We start from the raw sequence: 27183 nt of genomic DNA, 5'->3' as shown, positions 1-27183 counted from the left end.
CCCTAGAGGGAGATATAGGGACACTGCCTCCAGAGGGAGATATAGGGACACTGCCTCCAGAGGGAGATATAGGGACACTGCATCCAGAGGGAGATATAGGGACACTGCCTCCAGAGGGAGATATAGGGACACTGCCTCCAGAGGGAGATATAGGGACACTGCCCCTAGAGGGAGATATAGGGACACTGCCTCCAGAGGGAGATATAGGGACACTGCCCCTAGAGGGAGATATAGGGACACTGCATCCAGAGGGAGATATAGGGACACTGCCTCCAGAGGGAGATATAGGGACACTGCCTCCAGAGGGAGATATAGGGACACTGCCCCTAGAGGGAGATATAGGGACACTGCCCCTAGAGGGAGATATAGGGACACTGCCCCTAGAGGGAGATATAGGGACACTGCATCCAGAGGGAGATATAGGGACACTGCCTCCAGAGGGAGATATAGGGACACTGCCTCCAGAGGGAGATATAGGGACACTACCCCTAGAGGGAGATATAGGGACACTGCCTCCAGAGAGATGTACAGTGCATTCGGAAAGTATTCAGACCCCTTGACTTTTCCACATTTTGTTACGTTACAGCCTTACTTAGTTGATTAAAGAAAAATATGTTCTCATCAATCTACACACAATGCCCCATAATGACATCACAATACCCCATGATGACATCACAATACCCCATAATTATATCACAATACATCATAATGACATCACAATACCCCATGATGACATCACAATACCTCATAATTACATCACAATACCCCATAATTGCAACAACAGGTTTTTTAGATATACAATTTTTTTAAATTTTTATAAATATTACATGTACATAAGTATTCAAACCCTTTGCTATGAGACTCCGAATTGAGCTCAGGTTCATCCTGTTTCCATTGATCATCCTTGAGATGTTTCTACAACTTGACTCGAGTCCACCTGTGGTAAATTCAATTGATTGGACATGATTTGGGAAGGTACACACCTGTCTATATAAGGTTCCACAGTTGACAGCGCATGTCAGAGTAAAAACCAAGACATGAAGTCAAATGAATTGTCCGTAGAGCGCCAAGACAGGATTGTGTCGAGGCACAGATCTGAGGAAGTGTAGCAAAATAATTCTGCAGCATTGACGGTCCCCAAGAACACAGTGGCCTCCATCATTCTTAAATGGAAGAAGTTGGGAACCACCAAGACTTCCTAGAGCTGACCACCCGGCCAAACTGAGCAATCGGGGGAGAAGGGCCTTGGTCAGGGAGGTTCAGAAGGGCCTTGGTCAGGGAGGTGACCAAGAACCCAATGGTCACTCTGACAGAGCTCCAGAGTTCCTCTGTGGAGTTGAGACAACCTTCCAGAAGGACAACAATCTCTGCAGCACTCCACCAATCAGGCCTTTATAGTAGAGTGGCCAGATGAAGGCCACTCATCAGTAAAAGGTACATGACAGCCCGCTTGGAGTTTGCCAAAAGACACCTAAAGGACTCTCAGTTTGCCAGTCCGTGAGAAACAAGATTCTCCGGTCTGATGAAACCAAGATTGAACTATTTTGCCCTGAATGCCAAGCATCATGTCTGGAGGAAACCTTCAAACATCCCTACGGTGAAGCATGGTGGTGGCAGCATCACGTCTGGAGGAAACCTTCAACCATCCCAACGGTGAAGCATGGTGGTGGCAGCATCATGTCTGGAGGAAACCTTCAAACATCCCAACGGTGAAGCATGGTGGTGGCAGCATCATGTCTGGAGGAAACCTTCAAACATCCCAACGGTGAAGCATGGTGGTGGCAGCATCATGTCTGGAGGAAACCTTCAACCATCCCAACAGAGCACTCAGGACCTCAGACTGGGGTGAAGGTTCACCTTCCAACAGGACAACTGCCCTAAGCACACAGCCAAGACAACGCAGGAGTGGCTTCGGGACAAATCTCTGAATGTCCTTGATTGGCCCAGCCAGAGCCTGGACTTGAACCCGATCTAACATCTCTGGAGAAACCTGATAACAGCTGTGCAGCAACGCTCCCCATCCAACCTTTTATTTTATTTTTTATTTTACCTTTATTTCACCAGGTAGGCTAGTTGAGAACACCTTTATTTAACCAGGTAGGCTAGTTGAGAACACCTTTATTTAACCAGGGAGGCTAGTTGAGAACACCTTTATTTAACCAGGGAGGCTAGTTGAGAACACCTTTATTTAACCAGGTAGGCTAGTTGAGAACACCTTTATTTAACCAGGTAGGCTAGTTGAGAACACCTTTATTTAACCAGGTAGGGCTAGTTGAGAACACCTTTATTTAACCAGGTAGGCTAGTTCAGAACACCTTTATTTAACCAGGTAGGCTAGTTGAGAACACCTTTATTTAACCAGGTAGGCTAGTTGAGAACACCTTTATTTAACCAGGTAGGCTAGTTGAGAACACCTTTATTTAACCAGGTAGGCTAGTTGAGAACACCTTTATTTAACCAGGTAGGCTAGTTGAGAACACCTTTATTTAACCAGGTAGGCAAGTTGAGAACACCTTTATTTAACCAGGTAGGCTAGTTGAGAACACCTTTATTTAACCAGGTAGGCTAGTTCAGAACACCTTTATTTAACCAGGTAGGCTAGTTCAGAACACCTTTATTTAACCAGGTAGGCTAGTTCAGAACACCTTTATTTAACCAGGTAGGCTAGTTCAGAACACCTTTATTTAACCAGGTAGGCTAGTTGAGAACACCTTTATTTAACCAGGTAGGCTAGTTCAGAACACCTTTATTTAACCAGGTAGGCTAGTTGAGAACACCTTTATTTAACCAGGTAGGCTAGTTGAGAACACCTTTATTTAACCAGGTAGGCTAGTTGAGAACACCTTTATTTAACCAGGTAGGCTAGTTGAGAACACCTTTATTTAACCAGGTAGGCTAGTTGAGAACACCTTTATTTAACCAGGTAGGCTAGTTGAGAACACCTTTATTTAACCAGGTAGGCTAGTTGAGAACACCTTTATTTAACCAGGTAGGCTAGTTGAGAACACCTTTATTTAACCAGGTAGGCTAGTTGAGAACACCTTTATTTAACCAGGTAGGCTAGTTGAGAACACCTTTATTTAACCAGGTAGGCTAGTTGAGAACACCTTTATTTAACCAGGTAGGCTAGTTGAGAACACCTTTATTTAACCAGGTAGGCAAGTTGAGAACACCTTTATTTAACCAGGTAGGCAAGTTGAGAACACCTTTATTTAACCAGGTAGGCAAGTTGAGAACACCTTTATTTAACCAGGTAGGCAAGTTGAGAACACCTTTATTTAACCAGGGAGGCTAGTTGAGAACACCTTTATTTAACCAGGTAGGCTAGTTGAGAACACCTTTATTTAACCAGGTAGGCAAGTTGAGAACACCTTTATTTAACCAGGTAGGCAAGTTGAGAACACCTTTATTTAACCAGGGAGGCTAGTTGAGAACACCTTTATTTAACCAGGTAGGCTAGTTGAGAACACCTTTATTTAACCAGGTAGGCTAGTTGAGAACACCTTTATTTAACCAGGTAGGCAAGTTGAGAACAAGTTCTCATTTACAATTGCGACTGGCCAAGATAAAGCAAAGCAGTTCGACAGATAAAACGACACAGAGTTACACATGGAGTAAAAACAAACATACAGTCAATAATGCAGTATAAACAAGTCTATATACAATGTGAGGTGAGAAGGGAGGTAAAGGCAAAAAAGGCCATGATGGCAAAGTAAATACAATATAGCAAGTAAAATACTGGAATGGTAGTTTTGCAATGGAAGAATGTGCAAAGTAGAAATAAAAAATAATGGGGTGCAAAGGAGCAAAATAAATAAATAAATTAAAATTAAATACAGTTGGGAAAGAGGTAGTTGTTTGGGCTAAATTATAGGTGGGCTATGTACAGGTGCAGTAATCTGTGAGCTGCTCTGACAGTTGGTGCTTAAAGCTAGTGAGGGAGATAAGTGTTTCCAGTTTCAGAGATTTTTGTAGTTCGTTCCAGTCATTGGCAGCAGAGAACTGGAAGGAGAGGCGGCCAAAGAAAGAATTGGTTTTGGGGGTGACTAGAGAGATATACCTGCTGGAGCGTGTGCTACAGGTGGGAGATGCTATGGTGACCAGCGAGCTGAGATAAGGGGGGACTTTACCTAGCAGGTTCTTGTAGATGACATGGAGCCAGTGGGTTTGGCGACGAGTATGAAGCGAGGGCCAGCCAACGAGAGCGTACAGGTCGCAATGGTGGGTAGTATATGGGGCTTTGGTGATAAAACGGATTGCACTGTGATAGACTGCATCCAATTTGTTGAGTAGGGTATTGGAGGCTATTTTGTAAATGACATCGCCAAAGTCGAGGATTGGTAGGATGGTCAGTTTTACAAGGGTATGTTTGGCAGCATGAGTGAAGGATGCTTTGTTGCGAAATAGGAAGCCAATTCTAGATTTAACTTTGGATTGGAGATGTTTGATATGGGTCTGGAAGGAGAGTTTACAGTCTAACCAGACACCTAAGTATTTGTAGTTGTCCACGTATTCTAAGTCAGAGCCGTCCAGAGTAGTGATGTTGGACAGGCGGGTAGGTGCAGGTAGCGATCGGTTGAAGAGCATGCATTTAGTTTTACTTGTATTTAAGAGCAATTGGAGGCCACGGAAGGAGAGTTGTATGGCATTGAAGCTTGCCTGGAGGGTTGTTAACACAGTGTCCAAAGAAGGGCCGGAAGTATACAGAATGGTGTCGTCTGCGTAGAGGTGGATCAGGGACTCACCAGCAGCAAGAGCGACCTCATTGATGTATACAGAGAAGAGAGTCGGTCCAAGAATTGAACCCTGTGGCACCCCCATAGAGACTGCCAGAGGTCCGGACAGCAGACCCTCCGATTTGACACACTGAACTCTATCAGAGAAGTAGTTGGTGAACCAGGCGAGGCAATCATTTGAGAAACCAAGGCTGTCGAGTCTGCCGATGAGGATATGGTGATTGACAGAGTCGAAAGCCTTGGCCAGATCAATGAATACGGCTGCACAGTAATGTTTCTTATCGATGGCGGTTAAGATATCGTTTAGGACCTTGAGCGTGACAGAGCCTAACCTGACAGAGCTTGAGAGGATCTGCAGAGAAGGACAGGAGAAACTCCCCAAATACAGGTGTGCCAAGCTTGTAGAGTCATACCCAGGAAGACTGGAGGCTGTAATCACTGCCAAAGGTGCTTCAACAAAGTACTGAGTAAAGGGTCTGGATACTTATGTAAATGTGATATTTCAGTTTTTTATTTTTAATACATTTGCATCAATTTCTAGAATCCTGTTTTTAGCTTCATCATTAAAGGGTATTGTGATGTCATTATGGGGTATTGTGATGTCATTATGGGGTATTGTGATGTCATTATGGGGTATTGTGATGTCATTATGGGGTTTTGTGTGTTGATTGATGAAGGGGAAAAAAACACAATTGAATCCATTTTAGAATAAGGCTGAAACGTATCAAAATGTGTAAAACAGGTCAAGGGGTCTGAATCCTTTCTGAATGCAGTGTAGGGACTCTCACCTCACTATGTACTGGCATTCCATCACAGGGACTCTCACCTCACTATGTACTGGCATTCCATCACAGGGACTCTCACCTCACTATGTACTGGCATTCCATCACAGGGACTCTCACCTCACTATGTACTGACATTCCATCACAGGGACTCTCACCTCACTATGTACTGGCATTCCATCACAGGGACTCTCACCTCTCACTATGTACTGGCATTCCATCACGGGGACTCTCAGCTCACTATGTACTGGCATTCCATCACAGGGACTCTCACCTCACTATGTACTGGCATTCCATCACAGGGACTCTCACCTCACTATGTACTGGCATTCCATCACAGGGACTCTCACCTCACTATGTACTGGCATTCCATCACACTCATGATCCAAGCAGTGGCAACAACATCACTCACAAGAACGACAGATACCAGTGTTCCAGCTAAGAGTGTTTGGTGGTTTGGGCAGAGATCTGATGAATCAAAATCAAGATGAGTCACATGACTATTACACAACCAGGAAGACTATACAGTGCCTTGCGAAAGTATTCGGCCCCCTTGAACTTTGCGACCTTTTGCCACATTTCAGGCTTCAAACATAAAGATATAAAACTGTATTTTTTGTGAAGAATCAACAACAAGTGGGACACAATCATGAAGTGGAACGACATTTATTGGATATTTCAAACTTTTTTAACAAATCAAAAACTGAAGAATTGGGCGTGCAAGATTATTCAGCCCCTTTACTTTCAGTGCAGCAAACTCTCTCCAGAAGTTCAGTGAGGATCTCTGAATGATCCAATGTTGACCTAAATGACTAATGATGATAAATACAATCCACCTGTGTGTAATCAAGTCTCCGTATAAATGCACCTGCATTGTAATAGTCTCAGAGGTCCGTTAAAAGCGCAGAGAGCATCATGAAGAACAAGGAACACACCAGGCAGGTCCGAGATACTGTTGTGAAGAAGTTTAAAGCCGGATTTGGATACAAAAATATTTTACCAAGCTTTAAACATCCCAAGGAGCACTGTGCAAGCAATAATATTGAAATGGAAGGAGTATCAGACCACTGCAAATCTACCAAGACCTGGCCGTCCCTCTAAACTTTCAGCTCATACAAGGAGAAGACTGATCAGAGATGCAGCCAAGAGGCCCATGATCACTCTGGATGAACTGCAGAGATCTACAGCTGAGGTGGGAGACTCTGTCCATAGGACAACAATCAGTCGTATATTGCACAAATCTGGCCTTTATGGAAGAGTGGCAAGAAGAAAGCCATTTCTTAAAGATATCCATAAAAAGTGTTGTTTAAAAAGTGTTGTGTGTGTGTGTGTGTCAGGGCTCCGTGTGTGTGTGTGTGTGTGTGTGTGTCAGGGCTCCGTGTGTGTGTGTGTGTGTGTGTCAGGGCTCCGTGTGTTTGTGTGTGTGTCAGGGCTCCGTGTGTTTGTGTGTGTGTGTCAGGGCTCCGTGTGTTTGTGTGTGTGTGTCAGGGCTCCGTGTGTTTGTGTGTGTGTGTCAGGGCTCTGTGTGTGTGTGTGTCAGGGCTCTGTGTGTGTGTGTGTGTGTGTGTGTCAGGGCTCTGTGTGTGTGTGTGTGTGTGTGTGTGTGTGTGTGTCAGGGCTCCATGTGTGTGTGTGTGTGTAGGGCTCCATGTGTGTGTGTGTGTGTGTGTGTCAGGGCTCCGTGTGTGTGTGTGTGTGTGTAGGGCTCCGTGTGTGTGTGTGTGTGTGTGTGTCAGGGCTCCGTGTGTGTGTGTGTGTGTGTGTGTCAGGGCTCCATGTGTGTGTGTGTGTCAGGGCTCTGTGTGTGTGTGTGTGTGTCAGGGCTCCGTGTGTGTGTGTGTGTGTGTGTGTCAGGGCTCCACATACATGGAATGTTTTGGAAGCCCTCTGGGTCAGTTGATCTTCCCCGTTAGTGAAAACCTTATTGTAATCATCCTATTTTTTATCTATATAATTGACTATAAAGATAAGATATAAAACATTTAATAAACAGATGGGATTCCCCCGAAGCTGTTCGTTCGTTGTGTCAATTATTTATCACATGTGAGCAATGCACATATAGCCTATAGATAACCTGTCAGGCAGAGAGAACTCACACCGGAATTGGTAGGAAAGACGTGTGTCAAGCTCGTCGAAAGGAATGGACCAAGGTGTAGCGTGGTGAGCGTACATTTTTATTTTATTTATAATGTCACTAAACAAAACAAGAAATAACAAACGAACGTAAAGCTACGTAGTGCTCACAGGCCACGACACATAGACAACTACCCACAATCACAGGGCTGCCTAAGTATGGTCCCCAATCAGAGACAACGATAGACAGCTGCCTCCGACTGGGAACCACACTGGGCCAAAAACAAAGAAATAGAAAACATAGAATGCACAACCAAATCACACTCTGACCAAACCAAAGAGAGACAGCTCTCTAAAGTCAGGGCGTGACACAATGTATGATATCTACCAGTAAATGCTAAGGCAAGCATGGATATTTTAAAAAGGGTTTCCATTTTAAAACATGATCCAGTAAGCCCTAAATAACTCTTCAACATCTCCAATGGCTGACTAGCTACCACATGGACAGACTCGTGTCGGGAGCAAGCTGTCTATTCAGTCAGGTAATGCCAGCCCCCTCTCTCCCTCACCCTCCCTCCCTACCTCCTCTCCCCCTCCCTCTCTCTCTCCCCCTCCCTCTCTCTCTCCCCCTCCCTCCCTCTCTCTCTCCCCCTCCCTCCCTCTCCCCCCCCCCCTCCCCCTCTCCCTCCCTCCCCCTCTCTCCCTCCCTCCCCCTCTCTCTCCCTCCCTCTCTCCCTCCCTCCCTCCCTCCCTCACCCTCCATCCCTCCCTCACCCTCCCTCCCTACCTCCATCCCCCTCCCTCTCTCCCCTCCCTCCCTCCCTCCCCCTCCATCCCCCTCTCTCTCTCTCTCCCCCTCCCTCCATCCTCCCCCTCCCCCCTCCCTTGGATTAGCGAGGCAGCGGTGTAGGGATGTAGGGGGCAGAGGTCACTGAGGGAGGGCCCATCCCGTCACACAGTACACACATGAAGTCTGACAGCTCAGAAATGGGGAACCTGTCATAGTTTTAACCCGCTGCATTACAGCATCAGAAGGTGAAAGAGAGGGTTAGAGTGTGATGAAGTCTGGCTCAGAAGGAGAGACTGGCGAGAGATGGGATTGTGTGATCTCAGGTACACACACAAACAGATGGACTCCTAGACAAATGGATCCATCAATCCCTATTAGCCCAACATGGTGGCTTTCAAGGTGAATGCACAACAAACTTAGAGGGAGGGAGAGTCAGCCAGTAACAAGCCAGTAACCAGCCAGCCAGTCAGTCACCAGCCAGTAACCAGCCAGCCAGCCAGTAACAAGCCAGCCAGTAACCAGCCAGCCAGTCAGCCAGTAACAAGCCAGTAACCAGCCAGCCAGTCAGTCACCAGCCAGTAACCAGCCAGCCAGACAGCCAGCCAGCCAGACAGTAACCAGCCAGCCAGTCAGTCACCAGCCAGTAACCAGCCAGCCAGCCAGTAACAAGCCAGTAACCAGCCAGCCAGTCAGTCACCAGCCAGTAACCAGCCAGCCAGCCAGCCAGTAACAAGCCAGTAACCAGCCAGCCAGCCAGCCAGTCAGTCAGTCAGTCACCAGCCAGTAACCAGCCAGCCAGCCAGTCAGTCAGTCACCAGCCAGCCAGTCAGTCAGTCACCAGCCAGTAACCAGCCAGCCAGTCAGCCAGTAACAAGCCAGTAACCAGCCAGCCAGCCAGCCAGTCAGTCAGTCAGTCACCAGCCAGTAACCAGCCAGCCAGCCAGTCAGTCAGTCACCAGCCAGCCAGTCAGTCAGTCACCAGCCAGTAACCAGCCAGCCAGCCAGTAACCAGCCAGTCAGTCAGTCACCAGCCAGTAACCAGCCAGTCAGCTAGCCGATAACCAACTAGTCAGACAGCCAGTAACCAGTCAGTCAAACAGCCAGACAACCAGTAACCAGTCAGCTAGCCAATAACCAACAAGTAAACAACCAACCAGTAAAAAGCCAGTCAGCCAGTCAGTCAGCAGCTTCCTGTTCTCCTCCCTGTCAGCCTTCTTCTAAAGAATGTGAGGGTGTCCCAAATGGCAGCCTATTCCCTATATAGTGCACTACTTTAGACCAGAGCCCTATTCCCTATATAGTGCACTACTTTAGACCAGAGCCCTATTCCCTATATAGTGCACTACTATAGACCAGAGCCCTATATCCTATATAGTGCACTACTCTCTAGAGGAGAGAGAGAGATAGAGAGAGAGAGAGAGGAGAGGAGAGAGGGGGAAGAGAGAGAGAGAGAGAGAGAGAGATAGAGAGAGGGGGGAGAGAGAGAGAGAGAGAGAGAGGGAGAGGAGAGGAGAGAGATAGAGAGAGAGAGAGAGAGAGAGAGAGAGAGAGAGAGAGAGAGGGAAAGGGGGGGGAGAGAGAGAGCTCAGATCTCATGTAGCTGTTTCTCAATCAGCAGTGTTGAGTGTCTTTCTGTCGGTGTAGTGAAAAGCCATGAGTCAGGCATCCTGCTAATCTGGCTGACAGGTGACCTGGAGATCGGGGGAAAGGAGAGGGAGGGAGAAAAAGATGGGGGATAGCGAGAGACAGACTCAATGTAGTGATCTGTGGTTTGCTACTGCTGCTCAGTTCTCCTCCTTTAATGGTTTAGTATAATAACCAGTATACCACCCCAGTGTCTCTCTCTCTCCCTCATCAGCAAAACTGTCACAAACACCACCCCTCTTTCCACTCCACTTACCCTTTCTTCCTGCCTCTCACTCTCTCTCCTCCTCTCATTCTCTATTTCTCTTTCTCTCATTCTCTCATTCTCTATTTCTCTTTCTCTCATTCTCTACTTACCCCTCTCTTTCTCTCATTCTCTATTTACCCCTCTCTTTCTCTCATTCTCTATTTACCCCTCTCTTTCTCTCATTCTCTACTTACCCCTCTCTTTCTCTCATTATCTACTTACCCTTCTCTTTCTCTCATTCTCTACTTACCCCTCTCTTTCTCTCATTCTCTATTTACCCCTCTCTTTCTCTCATTCTCTACTTACCCCTCTCTTTCTCTCATTCTCTACTTACCCCTCTCATTATCTATTTACCCATCATTCTCTACTTACCCCTCTCATTCTCTATTTACCCTCTCATTCTCTACTTACCCCTCTCATTCTCTACTTACCCCTCTCATTCTCTATTTACCCCTCTCATTCTCTACTTACCCCTCTCATTCTCTATTTACCCCTCTCATTCTCTATTTACCCCTCTCATTCTCTATTTACCCCTCTCATTCTCTATTTACCCCTCTCATTCTCTATTTACCCCTCTCATTCTCTATTTACCCTCTCATTCTCTACTTACCCCTCTCATTCTCTACTTACCCCTCTCATTCTCTATTTACCCCTCTCATTCTCTACTTACCCCTCTCATTCTCTATTTACCCCTCTCATTCTCTATTTACCCCTCTCATTCTCTATTTACCCCTCTCATTCTCTATTTACCCCTCTCATTCTCTATTTACCCCTCTCATTCTCTATTTACCCCTCTCATTCTCTACTTACCCCTCTCATTCTCTATTTACCCCTCTCATTCTCTATTTACCCCTCTCATTCTCTACTTACCCCTCTCATTCTCTATTTACCCCTCTCTCAAACACACACAACATGATCAATTGTCAGACATTTCATGAGTCTCATGTTTCTTAAGGACAGGCTACAGGTTCATCGCGTGTATTTAATTTAATTATTTGATCTGCAGTACGCCGATCGTCGTGTCAAACCTCAGACGGATATCCTGTCTCTTCCTCTCTCCCAATCACCAAAGGAAATAACTAAGGAATACAGAGCAAAGAAAAGGCAGATATCTTCCTCTCTAGGATCTGTCCTGCTCAACGTTTCTCTCTCTCGCTGTGTGTTGCTTTGGGGTCGATGGTTTAATAAAAACAAGCTTTGGAATCTAATGGTTCAGGGGAAAGCTCCCAAACAGGGCTGGAAGCAGCCAATCAACTAGTGGGGCTCCCAAACAGGGCTGGAAGCAGCCAATCAACTAGTGGGGCTCCCAAACAGGGCTGGAAGCAGCCAATCAACTAGTGGGGCTCCCAAACAGGGCTGGAAGCAGCCAATCAACTAGTGGGGCTCCCAAACAGGGCTGGAAGCAGCCAATCAACTAGTGGGGCTCCCGAACAGGGCTGGAAGCAGCCAATCAACTAGTGGGGCTCCCGAACAGGGCTGGAAGCAGCCAATCAACTAGTGGGGCTCCCAAACAGGGCTGGAAGCAGCCAATCAACTAGTGGGGCTCCCAAACAGGGCTGGAAGCAGCCAATCAACTAGTGGGGCTCCCAAACAGGGCTGGAAGCAGCCAATCAACTAGTGGGGCTCCCAAACAGGGCTGGAAGCAGCCAATCAACTAGTGGGGCTCCCAAACAGGGCTGGAAGCAGCCAATCAACTAGTGGGGCTCCCAAACAGGGCTGGAAGCAGCCAATCAACTAGTGGGGCTCCCGAACAGGGCTGGAAGCAGCCAATCAACTAGTGGGGCTCCCAAACAGGGCTGGAAGCAGCCAATCAACTAGTGGGGCTCCCAAACAGGGCTGGAAGCAGCCAATCAACTAGTGGGGCTCCCAAACAGGGCTGGAAGCAGCCAATCAACTAGTGGGGCTCCCAAACAGGGCTGGAAGCAGCCAATCAACTAGTGGGGCTCCCAAACAGGGCTGGAAGCAGCCAATCAACTAGTGGGGCTCCCGAACAGGGCTGGAAGCAGCCAATCAACTAGTGGGGCTCCCGAACAGGGCTGGAAGCAGCCAATCAACTAGTGGGGCTCCCGAACAGGGCTGGAAGCAGCCAATCAACTAGTGGGGCTCCCGAACAGGGCTGGAAGCAGCCAATCAACTAGTGGGGCTCCCAAACAGGGCTGGAAGCAGCCAATCAACTAGTGGGGCTCCCAAACAGGGCTGGAAGCAGCCAATCAACTAGTGGGGCTCCCAAACAGGGCTGGAAGCAGCCAATCAACTAGTGGGGCTCCCAAACAGGGCTGGAAGCAGCCAATCAACTAGTGGGGCTCCCAAACAGGGCTGGAAGCAGCCAATCAACTAGTGGGGCTCCCAAACAGGGCTGGAAGCAGCCAATCAACTAGTGGGGCTCCCAAACAGGGCTGGAAGCAGCCAATCAACTAGTGGGGCTCCCAAACAGGGCTGGAAGGAGCCAATCAACTAGTGGGGCTCCTAAACAGGGCTGGAAGCAGCCAAACAACTAGTGAGGCTCCCAAACAGGGCTGGAAGCAGCCAATCAACTAGTGGGGCTCCCAAACATGGCTGGAAGCAGCCAATCAACTAGTGGGGCTCCCAAACAGGGCTGGAAGCAGCCAATCAACTAGTGGGGCTCCCAAACAGGGCTGGAAGCAGCCAATCAACTAGTGGGGCTCCCAAACAGGGCTGGAAGCAGCCAATCAACTAGTGGGGCTCCCAAACAGGGCTGGAAGCAGCCAATCAACTAGTGGGGCTCCCAAACAAGGCTGGAAGCAGCCAATCAACTAGTGGGGCTCCCAAACAGGGCTGGAAGCAGCCAATCAACTAGTGGGAGTCCCAAACATGGCTGGAAGCAGCCAATCAACTAGTGGAAGTCCCAAAGAGGGCTGGAAGCAGCCAATCAACTAGTGGAAGTCCCAAACATGGCTTTAGGCAGCCAATCAACTAGTGGAAGTCCCAAACATGGCTTTAAGCAGCCAATCAACTAGTGGGAGTCCCAAACATGGCTTTAAGCAGCCAATCAACTAGTGGAAGTCCCAAACATGGCTTTAAGCAGCCAATCAACTAGTGGGAGTCCCAAACATGGCTTTAAGCAGCCAATCAACTAGTGGAAGTCCCAAACATGGCTTTAAGCAGCCAATCAACTAGTGGAGGTCCCAAACAGGCTGGAAGCAGCCAATCAACTAGTGGGAGTACCAAACAGGGCTGGAAGCAGCCAATCAAAAAGAGGCAGAGAGAGAGAAGAGAGAGAAGAGAGAGAAGAAAGATAGGCAGAGAGAGGCAGAGAGAGGCAAAGAAAGAGAGAGACAGAGAGAGAGAATAAAAAGAGGCAGAGAGAGAAGAGAGAGGTAGAGAAGAGAGAGAAGAAATAGAGGCAGAGAGAGAAGAAAGAGAGGCAGAGAGAAGAAAGAGGCAGAGAGAGAGAAGAGAGAGGTAGAGAAGAGAGAGAGGCAAAGAGAGAGAGAAAAAAGAGAGGCAGAGAGAGAGAAGAAAGAGAAGGGTGGGTTCCTGTGTATTGCCCAGCAACAGCGTAACAGATACCTACAGAGGAGGTTTTAGCCAGATGAAATCCCCAGAGCTCAGAGCTTGCCAGCCCTCTTAAGACCATGCTAATAATGAAATGTGTCAAAGCGCATAAAGATGAGATTTTAGCTTTTAGAAAGCAAGACGCTAGCAGGCAGGGGTCTCCAAACACACCGAGTCAGCAAAGTGTTGGGCCTGTTCGGCAAGGCTACATGTTAATAAACATTAGTCTGTCAATCAGTAAAACCACCCGCTGAACGGGACGTTTTATAAAGTGGAATACAGGATCTTCACACACACGCCAGGGGGAAAACACTGGCCATTACTCAGAGAGTAGTTTGAAGTAGGGGTTGTCACGGAGATAAAGAACAGATGTGTGTAACTAGAGGAGCTGATGGGTCTCCATAGTTACGAGTAGGAAACAACCATGTGAAAAAAACAACAGCAGCTCACGTAAACGTAAACCAATTAAACCAGGTATGTAGAAAGTGTGTAGAAATGAGAATTCACTTTTTAAATTATTTGTATATATATATAATTTACTCTCAAAAAACTAAATGATTCAATCACAGTATTTTCAATAGAAAATTATTAGAGGCTATTTTGGCTTATTTTGTGGTCTCAAACAAGTGAGGTAATTAACATTCTTCATCAAGATTATGGACAAAATGGTATTATTATTAAATAAATGGTATTATTATATAAATGGTATTATTATATACATGGTATTATTATATACATGGTATTATTATATAAATGGTATTATTATTATATACATGGTATTATTATTATATACATGGTATTATTATTATATAAATGGTATTATTAAGGAAAGTGTTGGGAATGTTGTTCCCTTTTCATATAATTGCTACAAATAGTTTTCCAGGAATATATTTGTATCGCTGGTTTTGCTCTCTTGTTCTTCAACCGAGGAGCTGCAGTAGTAAGGACCTGAAGACATGAGGACCTGAGGAGTTGCAGTAGTAAGGACCTGAGGAGTTGCAGTAGTAAGGACCTGAGGAGCTGAGGACCTGAGGAGCTGAGGAGCTGCAGTATTAAGGACCTGAGGACATGAGGACCTGAGGAGCTGCAGTAGTAAGGACCTGAGGACCTGAGGAGCTGCAGTAGTAAGGACCTGAGGACATGAGGACATGAGGAGTTGCAGTAGTAAGGACCTGAGGAGTTGCAATAGTAAGGACCTGAGGACATGAGGACCTGAGGAGCTGCAGTAGTAAGGACCTGAGGAGTTGCAATAGTAAGGACCTGAGGACATGAGGACCTGAGGAGCTGCAGTAGTAAGGACCTGAGGAGTTGCAGTAGTAAGGACCTGAGGAGTTGCAGTAGTAAGGACCTGAGGACATGAGGACCTGAGGAGCTGCAGTAGTAAGGACCTGAGGACCTGAGGAGATGCAGTAGTAAAGACCTGAGGACCTGAGGACATGAGGACCTGAGGAGTTGCAGTAGTAAGGACCTGAGGAGTTGCAATAGTAAGGACCTGAGAACATGAGGACCTGAGGAGCTGCAGTATTAAGGACCTGAGGAGTTGCAGTAGTAAGGACCTGAGGACATGAGGACCTGAGGAGCTGCAGTAGTAAGGACCTGAGGACCTGAGGAGATGCAGTAGTAAGGACCTGAGGACCTGAGGACATGAGGACCTGAGGAGTTGCAATAGTAAGGACCTGAGGACATGAGGACCTGAGGAGCTGCAGTAGTAAGGACCTGAGGAGTTGCAATAGTAAGGACCTGAGGACATGAGGACCTGAGGAGCTGCAGTAGTAAGGACCTGAGGACCTGAGGAGATGCAGTAGTAAGGACCTGAGGACCTGAGGACATGAGGACCTGAGGAGTTGCAGTAGTAAGGACCTGAGGAGTTGCAATAGTAAGGACCTGAGGACATGAGGACCTGAGGAGCTGCAGTAGTAAGGACCTGAGGAGATGCAGTAGTAAGGACCTGAGGACCTGAGGACATGAGGACCTGAGGAGTTGCAGTAGTAAGGACCTGAGGAGTTGCAATAGTAAGGACCTGAGGACATGAGGACCTGAGGAGCTGCAGTAGTAAGGACCTGATGAAATGAGGACCTGAGGAGCTGCAGTAGTAAGGACCTGAGGACCTGAGGAGTTGCAGTAGTAAGGACCTGAGGACATGAGGACCTGAGGAGCTGCAGTAGTAAGGACCTGAGGAGCTGCAGTAGTAAGGACCTGAGGACCTGAGGAGCTGCAGTAGTAAGGACCTGAGGAGCTGAGGACATGAGGACCTGAGGAGCTGCAGTAGTAAGGACATGAGGACCTGAGGAGCTGCAGTAGTAAGGACCTGAGGACCTGAGGAGCTGAGGACCTGAGGAGCTGAGGACCTGAGCAGCTGCAGTAGTAAGGACCTGAGGAGCTGAGGAGCTGCAGTAGTAAGGACATGAGGACCTGAGGAGCTGCAGTAGTAAGGACCTGAGGACCTGAGGACATGAGGACCTGAGGAGTTGCAGTAGTAAGGACCTGAGGAGTTGCAATAGTAAGGACCTGAGGACCTGAGGAGCTGCAGTAGTAAGGACCTGAGGAGCTGAGGAGCTGAGGACCTGAGGAGCTGCAGTAGTAAGGACATGAGGACATGAGGACCTGAGGAGCTGCAGTAGTAAGGACCTGAGGACCTGAGGAGCTGCAGTAGTAAGGACCTGAGGAGCTGAGGAGCTGCAGTAGTAAGGACCTGAGGACCTGAGGACCTGAGGAGCTGCAGTAGTAAGGACCTGAGGACCTGAGGAGCTGCAGTAGTAAGGACCTGAGGACCTGAGGAGCTGCAGTAGTAAGGAGCTGAGGAGCTGAGGAGCTGCAGTAGTAAGGACCTGAGGACCTGAGGAGCTGCAGTAGTAAGGACCTGAGGACCTGAGGAGCTGAGGACCTGAGGAGCTGAGGAGCTGCAGTAGTAAGGACATGAGGACCTGAGGACCTGAGGAGCTGAGGAGCTGAGGACCTGAGGAGCTGCAGTAGTAAGGACATGAGGACCTGAGGACCTGAGGACCTGAGGAGCTGCAGTAGTAAGGACCTGAGGACCTGAGGAGCTGCAGTAGTAAGGACCTGAGGAGCTGAGGACCTGAGGAGCTGCAGTAGTAAGGACCTGAGGACCTGAGGAGCTGCAGTAGTAAGGACCTGAGGAGCTGAGGAGCTGAGGACCTGAGGAGCTGCAGTAGTAAGGACCTGAGGACCTGAGGAGCTGCAGTAGTAAGGACCTGAGGACCTGAGGAGCTGCAGTAGTAAGGACCTGAGGAGCTGAGGAGCTGAGGACCTGAGGAGCTGCAGTAGTAAGGACCTGAGGAGCTGAGGACCTGAGGAGCTGCAGTAGTAAGGACCTGAGGACCTGAGGAGCTGCAGTAGTAAGGACCTGAGGACCTGAGGAGCTGCAGTAGTAAGGACCTGAGGAGCTGAGGACCTGAGGAGCTGAGGAGCTGAGGAGCTGCAGTAGTAAGGACATGAGGACCTGAGGACCTGAGGAGCTGAGGAGCTGAGGAGCTGCAGTAGTAAGGACCTGAGGAGCTGAGGAGCTGCAGTAGTAAGGACCTGAGGACCTGAGGAGCTGCAGTAGTAAGGACCTGAGGACCTGAGGACCTGAGGAGCTGAGGAGCTGAGGAGCTGAGGACCTGAGGAGCTGCAGTAGTAAGGACCTGAGGAGCTGAGGAGCTGCAGTAGTAAGGACCTGAGGACCTGAGGACCTGAGGAGCTGCAGTAGTAAGGACCTGAGGAGCTGAGGAGCTGCAGTAGTAAGGACCTGAGGAGCTGAGGAGCTGCAGTAGTAAGGACCTGAGGAGCTGCAGTAGCAAGGACCTGAGGACCTGAGGAGCTGCAGTAGCAAGGACCTGAGGAGCTGAGGAGCTGCAGTAGCAAGGAGCTGAGGAGCTGCAGTAGCAAGGACATGAGGACCTGAGGAGCTGCAGTAGTAAGGAGCTGAGGAGCTGCAGTAGCAAGGAGCTGAGGAGCTGCAGTAGTAAGGAGCTGAGGAGCTGAGGAGCTGCAGTAGTAAGGAGCTGAGGAGCTGAGGAGCTGCAGTAGTAAGGAGCTGAGGAGCTGAGGAGCTGCAGTAGTAAGGAGCTGAGGAGCTGCAGTAGCAAGGACCTGAGGACCTGAGGAGCTGCAGTAGTAAGGAGCTGAGGAGCTGCAGTAGCAAGGACCTGAGGACCTGAGGAGCTGCAGTAGCAAGGACCTGAGGACCTGAGGAGCTGCAGTAGCAAGGACCTGAGGACCTGAGGAGCTGCAGTAGCATAGCGCTGAGGAGCTGCAGTAGCATAGCGCTGAGGAGCTGCAGTAGCATAGCGCTGAGGAGCTGCAGTAGCATAGCGCTGAGGAGCTGCAGTAGCATAGCGCTGAGGAGCTGCAGTAGCATAGCGCTGAGGAGCTGCAGTAGCATAGCGCTGAGGAGCTGCAGTAGCATAGCGCTGAGGAGCTGCAGTAGCATAGCGCTGTCTGACACCGATACTCCACAAAGAATAAGCTCTGTATGCTGGGTGATAGATAAGATAAATGACGACTAGCGCCAATACACAAGGTCCAATTAAATCCCACTAAAATTATGCAAATGAACCGATAGACCAATAAGCATGAGGGTCAAACGTATTGACTGGTATTTTCCCCGATCAATGAAGAAGCATCATTTTGCGAAAGGGTTGTCTTTTGTCCCAGTCAATTTGCCCCGGTAACAATGTTATTTATTCCTTATTAAAAATTTTAAAATTACACGGCTACCTGAAATCTTGACACACACAGACACAGACACACACAGACACCGACACACCGACACACACACACACACACACAGAGACACACACACACACACACACACACACACACACACACACACACACACACACAGTAACTAAGTTTGTAGGAAATTAGGTCAGAAAGAGAGATGCAGGAAGAGCAGCTGAACAAGCAGAGCCCATCTGTTGAAAACATATTCAGTTACCAGACCTCCAGGGAGACAACATCACCACCACCTACACACATTACTATACACAGTACTATACATACTACTATACACTACTACACACACTACTATACACTAAACACTACTACACACAGTACTACACACACTACTACACACAGTACTACACACTACTACACACTACTACACACACTACTATACACTAAACACTACTACACACAGTACTACACACACTACTACACACATTACTATACACAGTACTATACATACTACTATATACTACACACAGTACTACACACTACTACACACACTACTATACACTAAACACTACTACACACACTACTATACACTACTACACACATTACTACACACACTACTACACACTACTATACACAGTACTATACACAGTACTATACACTAAACACTACTACACACACTACTACACACTAAACACTACTACACACACTACTATACACACTACTACACACTAAACACTACTACACACACTACTATACACACTACTATACACACTACTACACACTAAACACTACTACACACACTACTATACACACTACTACACACACTACTATACACACTACTACACACACACTACTACACACTAAACACTACTACACACACTACTATACACTAAACACTACTACACACACTACTATACACACTACTACACACTAAACACTACTACACACACTAATATACACACTACTACACACTACTGTACACACTACTACACACTAAAAACTACTACACACACTACTATACACTAAACACTACTACACACACTACTATACACTAAACACTACTACACACACTACTATACACTAAACACTACTATACACACTACTATACACTAAACACTACTACACACACTACTATACACACTAAAAACTACTACCCACACTACTACACACTAAACACTACTACTATACACTAAACACTACTACACACACTACTATACACACTAAACACTACTACACACACTACTATACACTAAACACAAGGCCCCAGTGCACAAAGTGAGGTCCAATCAGAAATGGCTTGTCGAGATCGGCATGGAAGAACTTGACTGGCCTGCAGAGTCCTGGCCTCGGCCCCATCAAACACCTTCGGCCCCATCAAACACCTTCAGCCCCATCAACTACCTCTGGGATGAATTGGAATTCTCTTCAGTTGGGTTGGTGGTTAGCTAAGTGGATAATATTAGCTAAGTGGATAATGTTAGCTAAGTGGATAATATTAGCTAAGTGGATAATGTTAGCTAAGTGGCTAATGTTAGCTAAGTGGATAATATTAGCTAAGTGGATAATGTTAGCTAAGTGGATAATATTAGCTAAGTGGATAGTATTAGCTAAGTGGATAATATTAGCTAAGTGGATATGTTAGCTAAGTGGATAATATTAGCTAAGTGGATAATGTTAGCTAAGTGGATAATGTTAGCTAAGTGGATAATATTAGCTAAGTGGATAGTATTAGCTAAGTGGATAATATTAGCTAAGTGGATAATATTAGCTAAGTGGATAATAGTAGCTTAGTGGATAATATTAGCTAAGTGGATAATGTTAGCTAAGTGGCTAATGTTAGCTAAGTGGCTAATGTTAGCTTACAAGATCAAGCTTCTTGCTAACAGCAACAGAGACAGAACTGCGTTTTGAGATACTTGCATGACTGTCTTAGTGGTAAATGTTTACATACGCTCATTAGCATTTACCTAGCATCCACTACGGGGATTCAAATAAATAGTGCCTTTGTCCCACTTTTGGTGTGTGTGTGTGTGTGTTAGTGTGTAGTAGTGTGTGTGTGTGTTAGTGTGTAGTACTGTGTGTGTGTGTGTTAGTGTGTAGTAGTGTGTGTATTACTGTGTGTGTGTGTTAGTGTGTAGTACTGTGTGTGTGTGTGTTAGTGTGTAGTAGTGTGTGTGTGTGTGTGTGTATTACTGTGTGTAGTACTGTGTGTGTGTGTGTGTGTGTGTAGTACTGTGTGTAGTAGTGTTTAGTGTGTAGTACTGTGTGTAGTAGTGGTTAGTGTGTGGTACTGTGTGTAGTAGTGTTTAGTGTGTAGTCACAAGCAAGTCTCAAGTCAAGTCCGAAGATGAATGGGTCGATACCCGAGTCAAGTCCGAAGATGAATGGGTCGAGACCCGAGTCAAGTCCGAAGATGACTGGGTCGAGACCCGAGTCAAGTCTGAAGATGAATGGGTCGAGACCCAAGTCAAGTCCGAAGATGAATGGGTCGAGACCCGAGTCAAGTCTGAAGATGAATGGGTCGAGACCCGAGTCAAGTCTGAAGATGAATGGGTCGAGACCCGAGTCAAGTCTGAAGATGAATGGGTCGAGACCCGAGTCAAGTCCGAAGATGAATGGGTCGAGACCCGAGTCAAGTCCGAAGATGAATGGGTCGAGACCCGAGTCAAGTCTGAAGATGAATGTGTCGAGACCCGAGTCAAGTCCGAAGATGAATGGGTCGAGACCCGAGTCAAGTCCACATTGTGCATTCTAAGTGAAATGCAAAGTCAAGTTTTGATGATGTCACTGCTCCTGGACACTTGAAACCACAGGCCTGATGATGTCACTGCTAGTGGACACTTGAAACCACAGACCTGATGATGTCACTGCTAGTGGACACTTGAAACCACAGACCTGATGATGTCACTGCTAGTGGACACTTGAAACCACAGACCTGATGATGTCACTGCTAGTGGACACTTGAAACCACAGACCTGATGATGTCACTGCTAGTGGACACTTGAAACCACAGACCTGATGATGTCACTGCTAGTGGACACTTGAAATTTGACATTTACGCTACACCGGATTCTATAGATGTACATCAAAATAGACATTCTGTTTGGTAGCTCAACAGACCTGTGTTGATTGACAGTTTGCTGGTCCAATCAGAGGGCCGAGTGTGCGTTTCACTAGCCAATCTGTTGCACTTTTTTTTTTTTCAAGTCTCAAGTTATTTTAATTTCTATCAATTTAAGTCTCAAGTCATCAAATGTGTGACTCGAGTCAGACTGATGTACACTCCTACACACACACACACACACACACTACACAGTACTACACACTACTACACATACTACTATACACACACACTACTACACACACACACTCTTCACATTACTACACACTACTATACACACACACTACTACACAGTACTACACACACCTTCACATTACTACACACGACTTCTGCACAGTACTACACACACCTTCACATTACTACACACTACTACTACACAGTACTACACACTACTACACACACCTTCACATTACTACACACTACTACACACTACTATTTGGGATGATCTAGACTTCCTGTCTGCCAGGCCAGGTCTGAGGTCCTCGTGTCAGTCAGCATGCAGGGCCTCTCCAGGACCGGCCCCATCCATCAGAGCACCAAGCTTGGGCCCTCAAGGCTGAATATGGTGGGTCTCCATCAGCATAACACTGTGTTAGTGTTCGGACGTGTTCTAATCTACTGGGCATTCCTCACCTGACCTGTGGCCTGCTAGTGATCCCACGTTGCTTTCATCTGCCACTGGAAACAAAACACACAGAGGCCACAAAGTCAAGACATACGAGAGGAGAGGAGAGGAGAGGAGAGGAGAGGAGAGGAGAGGAGAGGAGAGGAGAGGAGAGGAGAGGAGAGGAGAGGAGAGGAGAGGAGAGGAGAGGAGAGGAGAGGAGAGGAGAGGAGAGGAGAGGAGAGGAGAGGAGAAGAGAAGAGAAGAGAAGAGAAGAGAAGAGAAGAGAAGAGAAGAGAAGAGAAGAGAAGAGAAGAGAAGAGAAGAGAAGAGAAGAGAAGAGAAGAGAAGAGAAGAGAAGAGAAGAGAAGAGAAGAGAAGAGAAGAGAAGAGAAGAGAAGAGAAGGAGAGGTTCAGGGTAAGGGATGCAGGAGAGGAGAGAAGGATCAGACCAGGCAGGGAGGAGAGGAGAGAGAGAAGGATCAGACCAGGCAGGGAGGAGAGGAGAGAGAGAAGGATCAGACCAGGCAGGGAGGAGAGGAGAGAGCGATCAGACCAGGCAGGGAGGAGGAGAGAGAGAAGGATCAGACCAGGCAGGGAGGAGAGGAGAGAGGGATCAGACCAGGCAGGGAGGAGAGGAGAGAGAGAAGGATCAGACCAGGCAGGGAGGAGAGGAGAGAGAGAAGGATCAGACCAGGCAGGGAGGAGAGGAGAGAGAGAAGGATTAGACCAGGCAGGGAGGAGAGGAGAGAGAGAAGGATCAGACCAGGCATGGTGGAGAGGAGAGAGGGATCAGACCAGGCAGGGAGCAGAGGAGAGGGGGATCAGACCAGGCATGGTGGAGAGGAGAGAGGGATCAGACCAGGCAGGGAGGAGAGGAGAGAGGGATCAGACCAGGCATGGTGGAGATGAGAGAGGGATCAGACCAGGCAGGGAGGAGAGGAGAGAGGGATCAGACCAGGCAGGGAGGAGAGGAGAGGAGAGGAGAGAGGGATCAGACCAGGCAGGGAAGAGAGGAGAGAAGGATCAGACCATGCAGGGAGAAGAGGAGAGGAGAGGAGAGGAGAGGAGAGGAGAGGAGAGGAGAGGAGAGGAGAGGAGAGGAGAGGAGAGGAGAGGAGAGGAGAGGAGAGGAGAGGAGAGGAGAGGAGAGGAGAGGAGAGGAGAGGGGGATCAGACCAGGCAGGAGAGTAATCAGGGAAGTCCTGCTCAGGTTATGTTTAAATGAGTGGTAATTACAGACACGAGGCCAACTGGGAGGGGGGAGGGGTATTTACAGACACAATGCCAACTGAGAGGGGGTGGGGGGTAATTACAGACACAAAGCCAACTGGGAGGGAGGAGTGGTAATTACAGACACGAGGCCAACTGGGAGGGGGGAGGGGTATTTGCAGACACAAAGCCAACTGGGAGGGGGGGGGGGGGGTAATTACAGACACGAGACCAACTGGGAGGGGGTAATTACAGACACAAGGCCAACTGGGAGGGATGGTATTTACAGACACAAGGCCAACTGAGAGGAGTGATAATTACAGACACAATGCCAACAGAGAGGGGGGGGGGGGTAATTACAGACACACGGCCAACTGAGAGGGGGAGGGGTATTTGCAGACACAAGGCCGACTGAGAGGAGTGATAATTACAGACACAAGGCCAACAGAGAGGGGGGGGGGGGGGTAATTACAGACACAAGGCCAACTGAGAGGAGTGGTATTTACGGACACAAGGCCAACTGAGAGGAGTGGTATTTACAGACACAAGGCCAACTGAGAGGGGAGGGGTAATTACAGACACAAGGTCAACTGCGAGGTTTGTGAACCTTAGAGAAGCCACTGCTAGGACTGGAACTGCCTTGCTGAGACCTACTCTCGGGGGACACACTGATAACATGTCTGAACCGTTCCCCTTGCTTTCTAGTTTCTCTAGAAACCAACCAGGTTCCCATGCTGTCTAGTTTCTCCAGAAACCAACCAGGTTCCCTTACTGTCTAGTTTCTCCAGAAACCAACCAGGTTCCCATGCTGTCTAGTTTCTCCAGAAACCAACCAGGTTCCCTTACTGTCTAGTTTCTCCAGAAACCAACCAGGTCCCCTTACAGTCTAGTTTCTCCAGAATCCAACTAGTTCCCCTTACTGTCTAGTTTCTCCAGAAACCTACCAGTTCCCCTTACTGTCTAGTTTCTCCAGGAACCAACCAGGTCCCCTTGCTGTCTAGTTTCTCCAGAAACCAACCAGTTCCCCTTGCTGTCTAGTTTCTCTAGAAACCAACCAGTTCCCCTTACTGTCTAGTTTCTCCAGAATCCAACCAGTTCCCCTTACTGTCTAGTTTCTCCAGAAACCAACCAGGTCCCCTTACTGTCTAGTTTCTCCAGAAACCAACCAGGTCCCCTTGCTGTCTAGTTTCTCTAGAAACCAAGAGGAAGGAGGAGCAGCCTCCTACTGGATGAGCAAAGAGGAGGGAGGAGCAAGGATCAGCCTCCTACTGGATGAGCAAAGAGGAGGGAGGAGCTAGGATCAGCCTCCTACTGGATGAGCAAAGCGGAGGGAGGAGCTAGGATCAGCCTCCTACTGGATGAGCAAAGAGGAGGGAGGAGCTAGGATCAGCCTCCTACTGGATGAGCAAAGAGGAGGGAGGTGCTAGGATCAGCCTCCTACTGGATGAGCAAAGAGGAGGGAGGAGCTAGGATCAGCCTCCTACTGGATGAGCAAAGAGGAGGGAGGAGCTAGGATCAGCCTCCTACTGGATGAGCAAAGAGGAGGGAGGAGCAAGGATCAGCCTCCTACTGGATGAGCAAAGAGGAGGGAGGAGATAGGATCAGCCTCCTACTGGATGAGCAAAGAGGAGGGAGGAACTAGGATCAGCCTCCTACTGGATGAGCAAAGAGGAGGGAGGAGCAAGGATCAGCCTCCTACTGGATGAGCAAAGAGGAGGGAGGAGCTAGGATCAGCCTCCTACTGGATGAGCAAAGAGGAGGGAGGAGCTAGGATCAGCCTCCTACTGGATGAGCAAAGAGGAGGGAGGAGCTAGGATCAGCCTCCTACTGGATGAGCAAAGAGGAGGGAGGAGCTAGGATCAGCCTCCTACTGGATGAGCAAAGAGGAGGGAGGAGCTAGGATCAGCCTCCTACTGGATGAGCAAAGAGGAGGGAGGAGCTAGGATCAGCCTCCTACTGGATGAGCAAAGAGGAGGGAGGAGCAAGGATCAGCCTCCTACTGGATGAGCAAAGAGGAGGGAGGAGCTAGGATCAGCCTCCTACTGGATGAGCAAAGAGGAGGGAGGAGCTAGGATCAGCCTCCTACTGGATGAGCAAAGAGGAGGGAGGAGCTAGGATCAGCCTCCTACTGGATGAGCAAAGAGGATGGAGGAGCTAGGATCAGCCTCCTACTGCTGTGTTTACTCATGGTTTACTTTTTAATCTAAGATCTTGGAAAACTACATCCGCAGACAGAGAAGGAAGGAGCAGCCTAAAGCACCAACTTCTTTATTTAGTGTCTTGTTTTATCAGATTTTGGTATTTGAAAATTCAAACCAAGCTGGAAGGAAAATGTAAAAACCGACTTTCACAAACTGAACTCAAAGGGAACATTGTAAAAACTACTCCTTATCCTGCTTCTTCTCCTGTGGGGTCGTCTGAGACCAGCTGATGAAACTGGGTTTGCACAATCGAAGAATTTCTGAACTAACTCTCAGAAACCGTCTCAGGGAAGCTCATCTGTTGAATGTGGAATGAGAGAGAGAGCTCGGTTTGTTGTTTTGGAAGGTTTCTTAGCTAGCTAACATTTGAGTTTGGATCTCGCAACCTACTTGGCATCAGTTGCACGGACAGCTACTCTCTGTCCAGTGATCCTGCCGACCAAGTCCGTGTCTGAGGAACTAACTAGCTGCTGGGATTTTATTGAAGGTTGAACACAGCCCGGGACACGGTTAGCCATTGTGGCTGGGACCACGGATTTAATAATAACGGCATAACCTACCTTTCTAGCTACCATGACAAAGACCAAAGCCGGTGGTCGTACCGTTGAGGACAGTGGTGTCTCTCAACCACAGGTGAAGGCTCTTTAAAAATAAACAATGGTTGTACAAGCAGTTGTTACAACAGCAAGTAAATAGCTTCAAGTGTTTTGTCCAAAATACTGGTGGAGTCAACAAATAAAACACCTGCCCAACGAGAACCAGGACCTGAAGAACAGTTTGCAGTTCCCCCCGGGGTCAGCTCCATGAGGTGAAACAGGAGAACGACAAGATGGCAACAATATGTATCATTGAGAGAGGACATCAGTTCCGTGAGTGAATCCATGATAACAATGACGGATAAATCTCGAGGCACAATCAAGGCGGAGTAACATGGTTGTGGATGGAATGAATACAGAATCTCCACATGAGACCTGGACAGAGTCTGAGGACAAAGTGAGGGAAATGATCTGAAACTGAAAATGGACCACAGGAAGGTTGAGGTGGAAAACCCAACATGGACAAGGTTCCGTTCTGGAACAAGAGAAAAACTTGAGAGGAACGTGTTTTTACCTCAGCGTGGACTATCCTGAAGCTGTGCACCAGAAGAGGAAAGAACATATCCCAGCCATGAAAGCTGTCAGAGCGCGTGGAGACATTGCTTAAATCCACTATGACTCATTGTTCACCCTCCCTCCCAGAACACTGGATGGGATGAGAGAGCCAAGCCTATGGGCTCATAGCTTCAACCCTGCAGCACACACACACACACACACACACACACACACACACACACACACACACGAAATCAATAACTTGCTAACATCAGATAACATTCATATATTAGCCATTTCTGAGACTCACTAAGATACAGTGTGTAAATATGCTGATATGTAACATTTGGTATGCTATGTACACTGCTCAAAAAAATAAAGGGAACACTTAAACAACACAATGTAACTCCAAGTCAATCACACTTCTGTGAAATCAAACTGTCCACTTAGGAAGCAACACTGATTGACAATAAATTTCACATGCTGTTG

General features: G+C 47.8%; 1 protein-coding gene across 2 annotated transcripts in view; it reads right to left on the bottom strand.

Moving 5' to 3' along the window:
* Window positions 1-27183, bottom strand: part of LOC109883170 (partitioning defective 3 homolog B) — a 206207-nt gene that overhangs the window by 97256 nt on the left and 81768 nt on the right. Inside the window, exon 5 of one of the 2 annotated variants that reach the window (XM_031801834.1) lies at window positions 22220-22264. The exons of the other annotated variant lie outside the window; for it this stretch is intronic. Coding sequence (XP_031657694.1) covers window positions 22220-22264 — 45 coding nt within the window. The remainder of the gene's footprint in view (window positions 1-22219; window positions 22265-27183) is intronic. 2 annotated transcript variants of the gene reach the window in all.

This window comes from Oncorhynchus kisutch, linkage group LG2 (assembly GCF_002021735.2).
Source record: "Oncorhynchus kisutch isolate 150728-3 linkage group LG2, Okis_V2, whole genome shotgun sequence".
Taxonomy (NCBI): Eukaryota; Metazoa; Chordata; class Actinopteri; order Salmoniformes; family Salmonidae; genus Oncorhynchus; species Oncorhynchus kisutch.
Note: the sequence above shows the minus strand (reverse complement) of the source record. Positions and strands in the feature narration are given on the sequence as shown.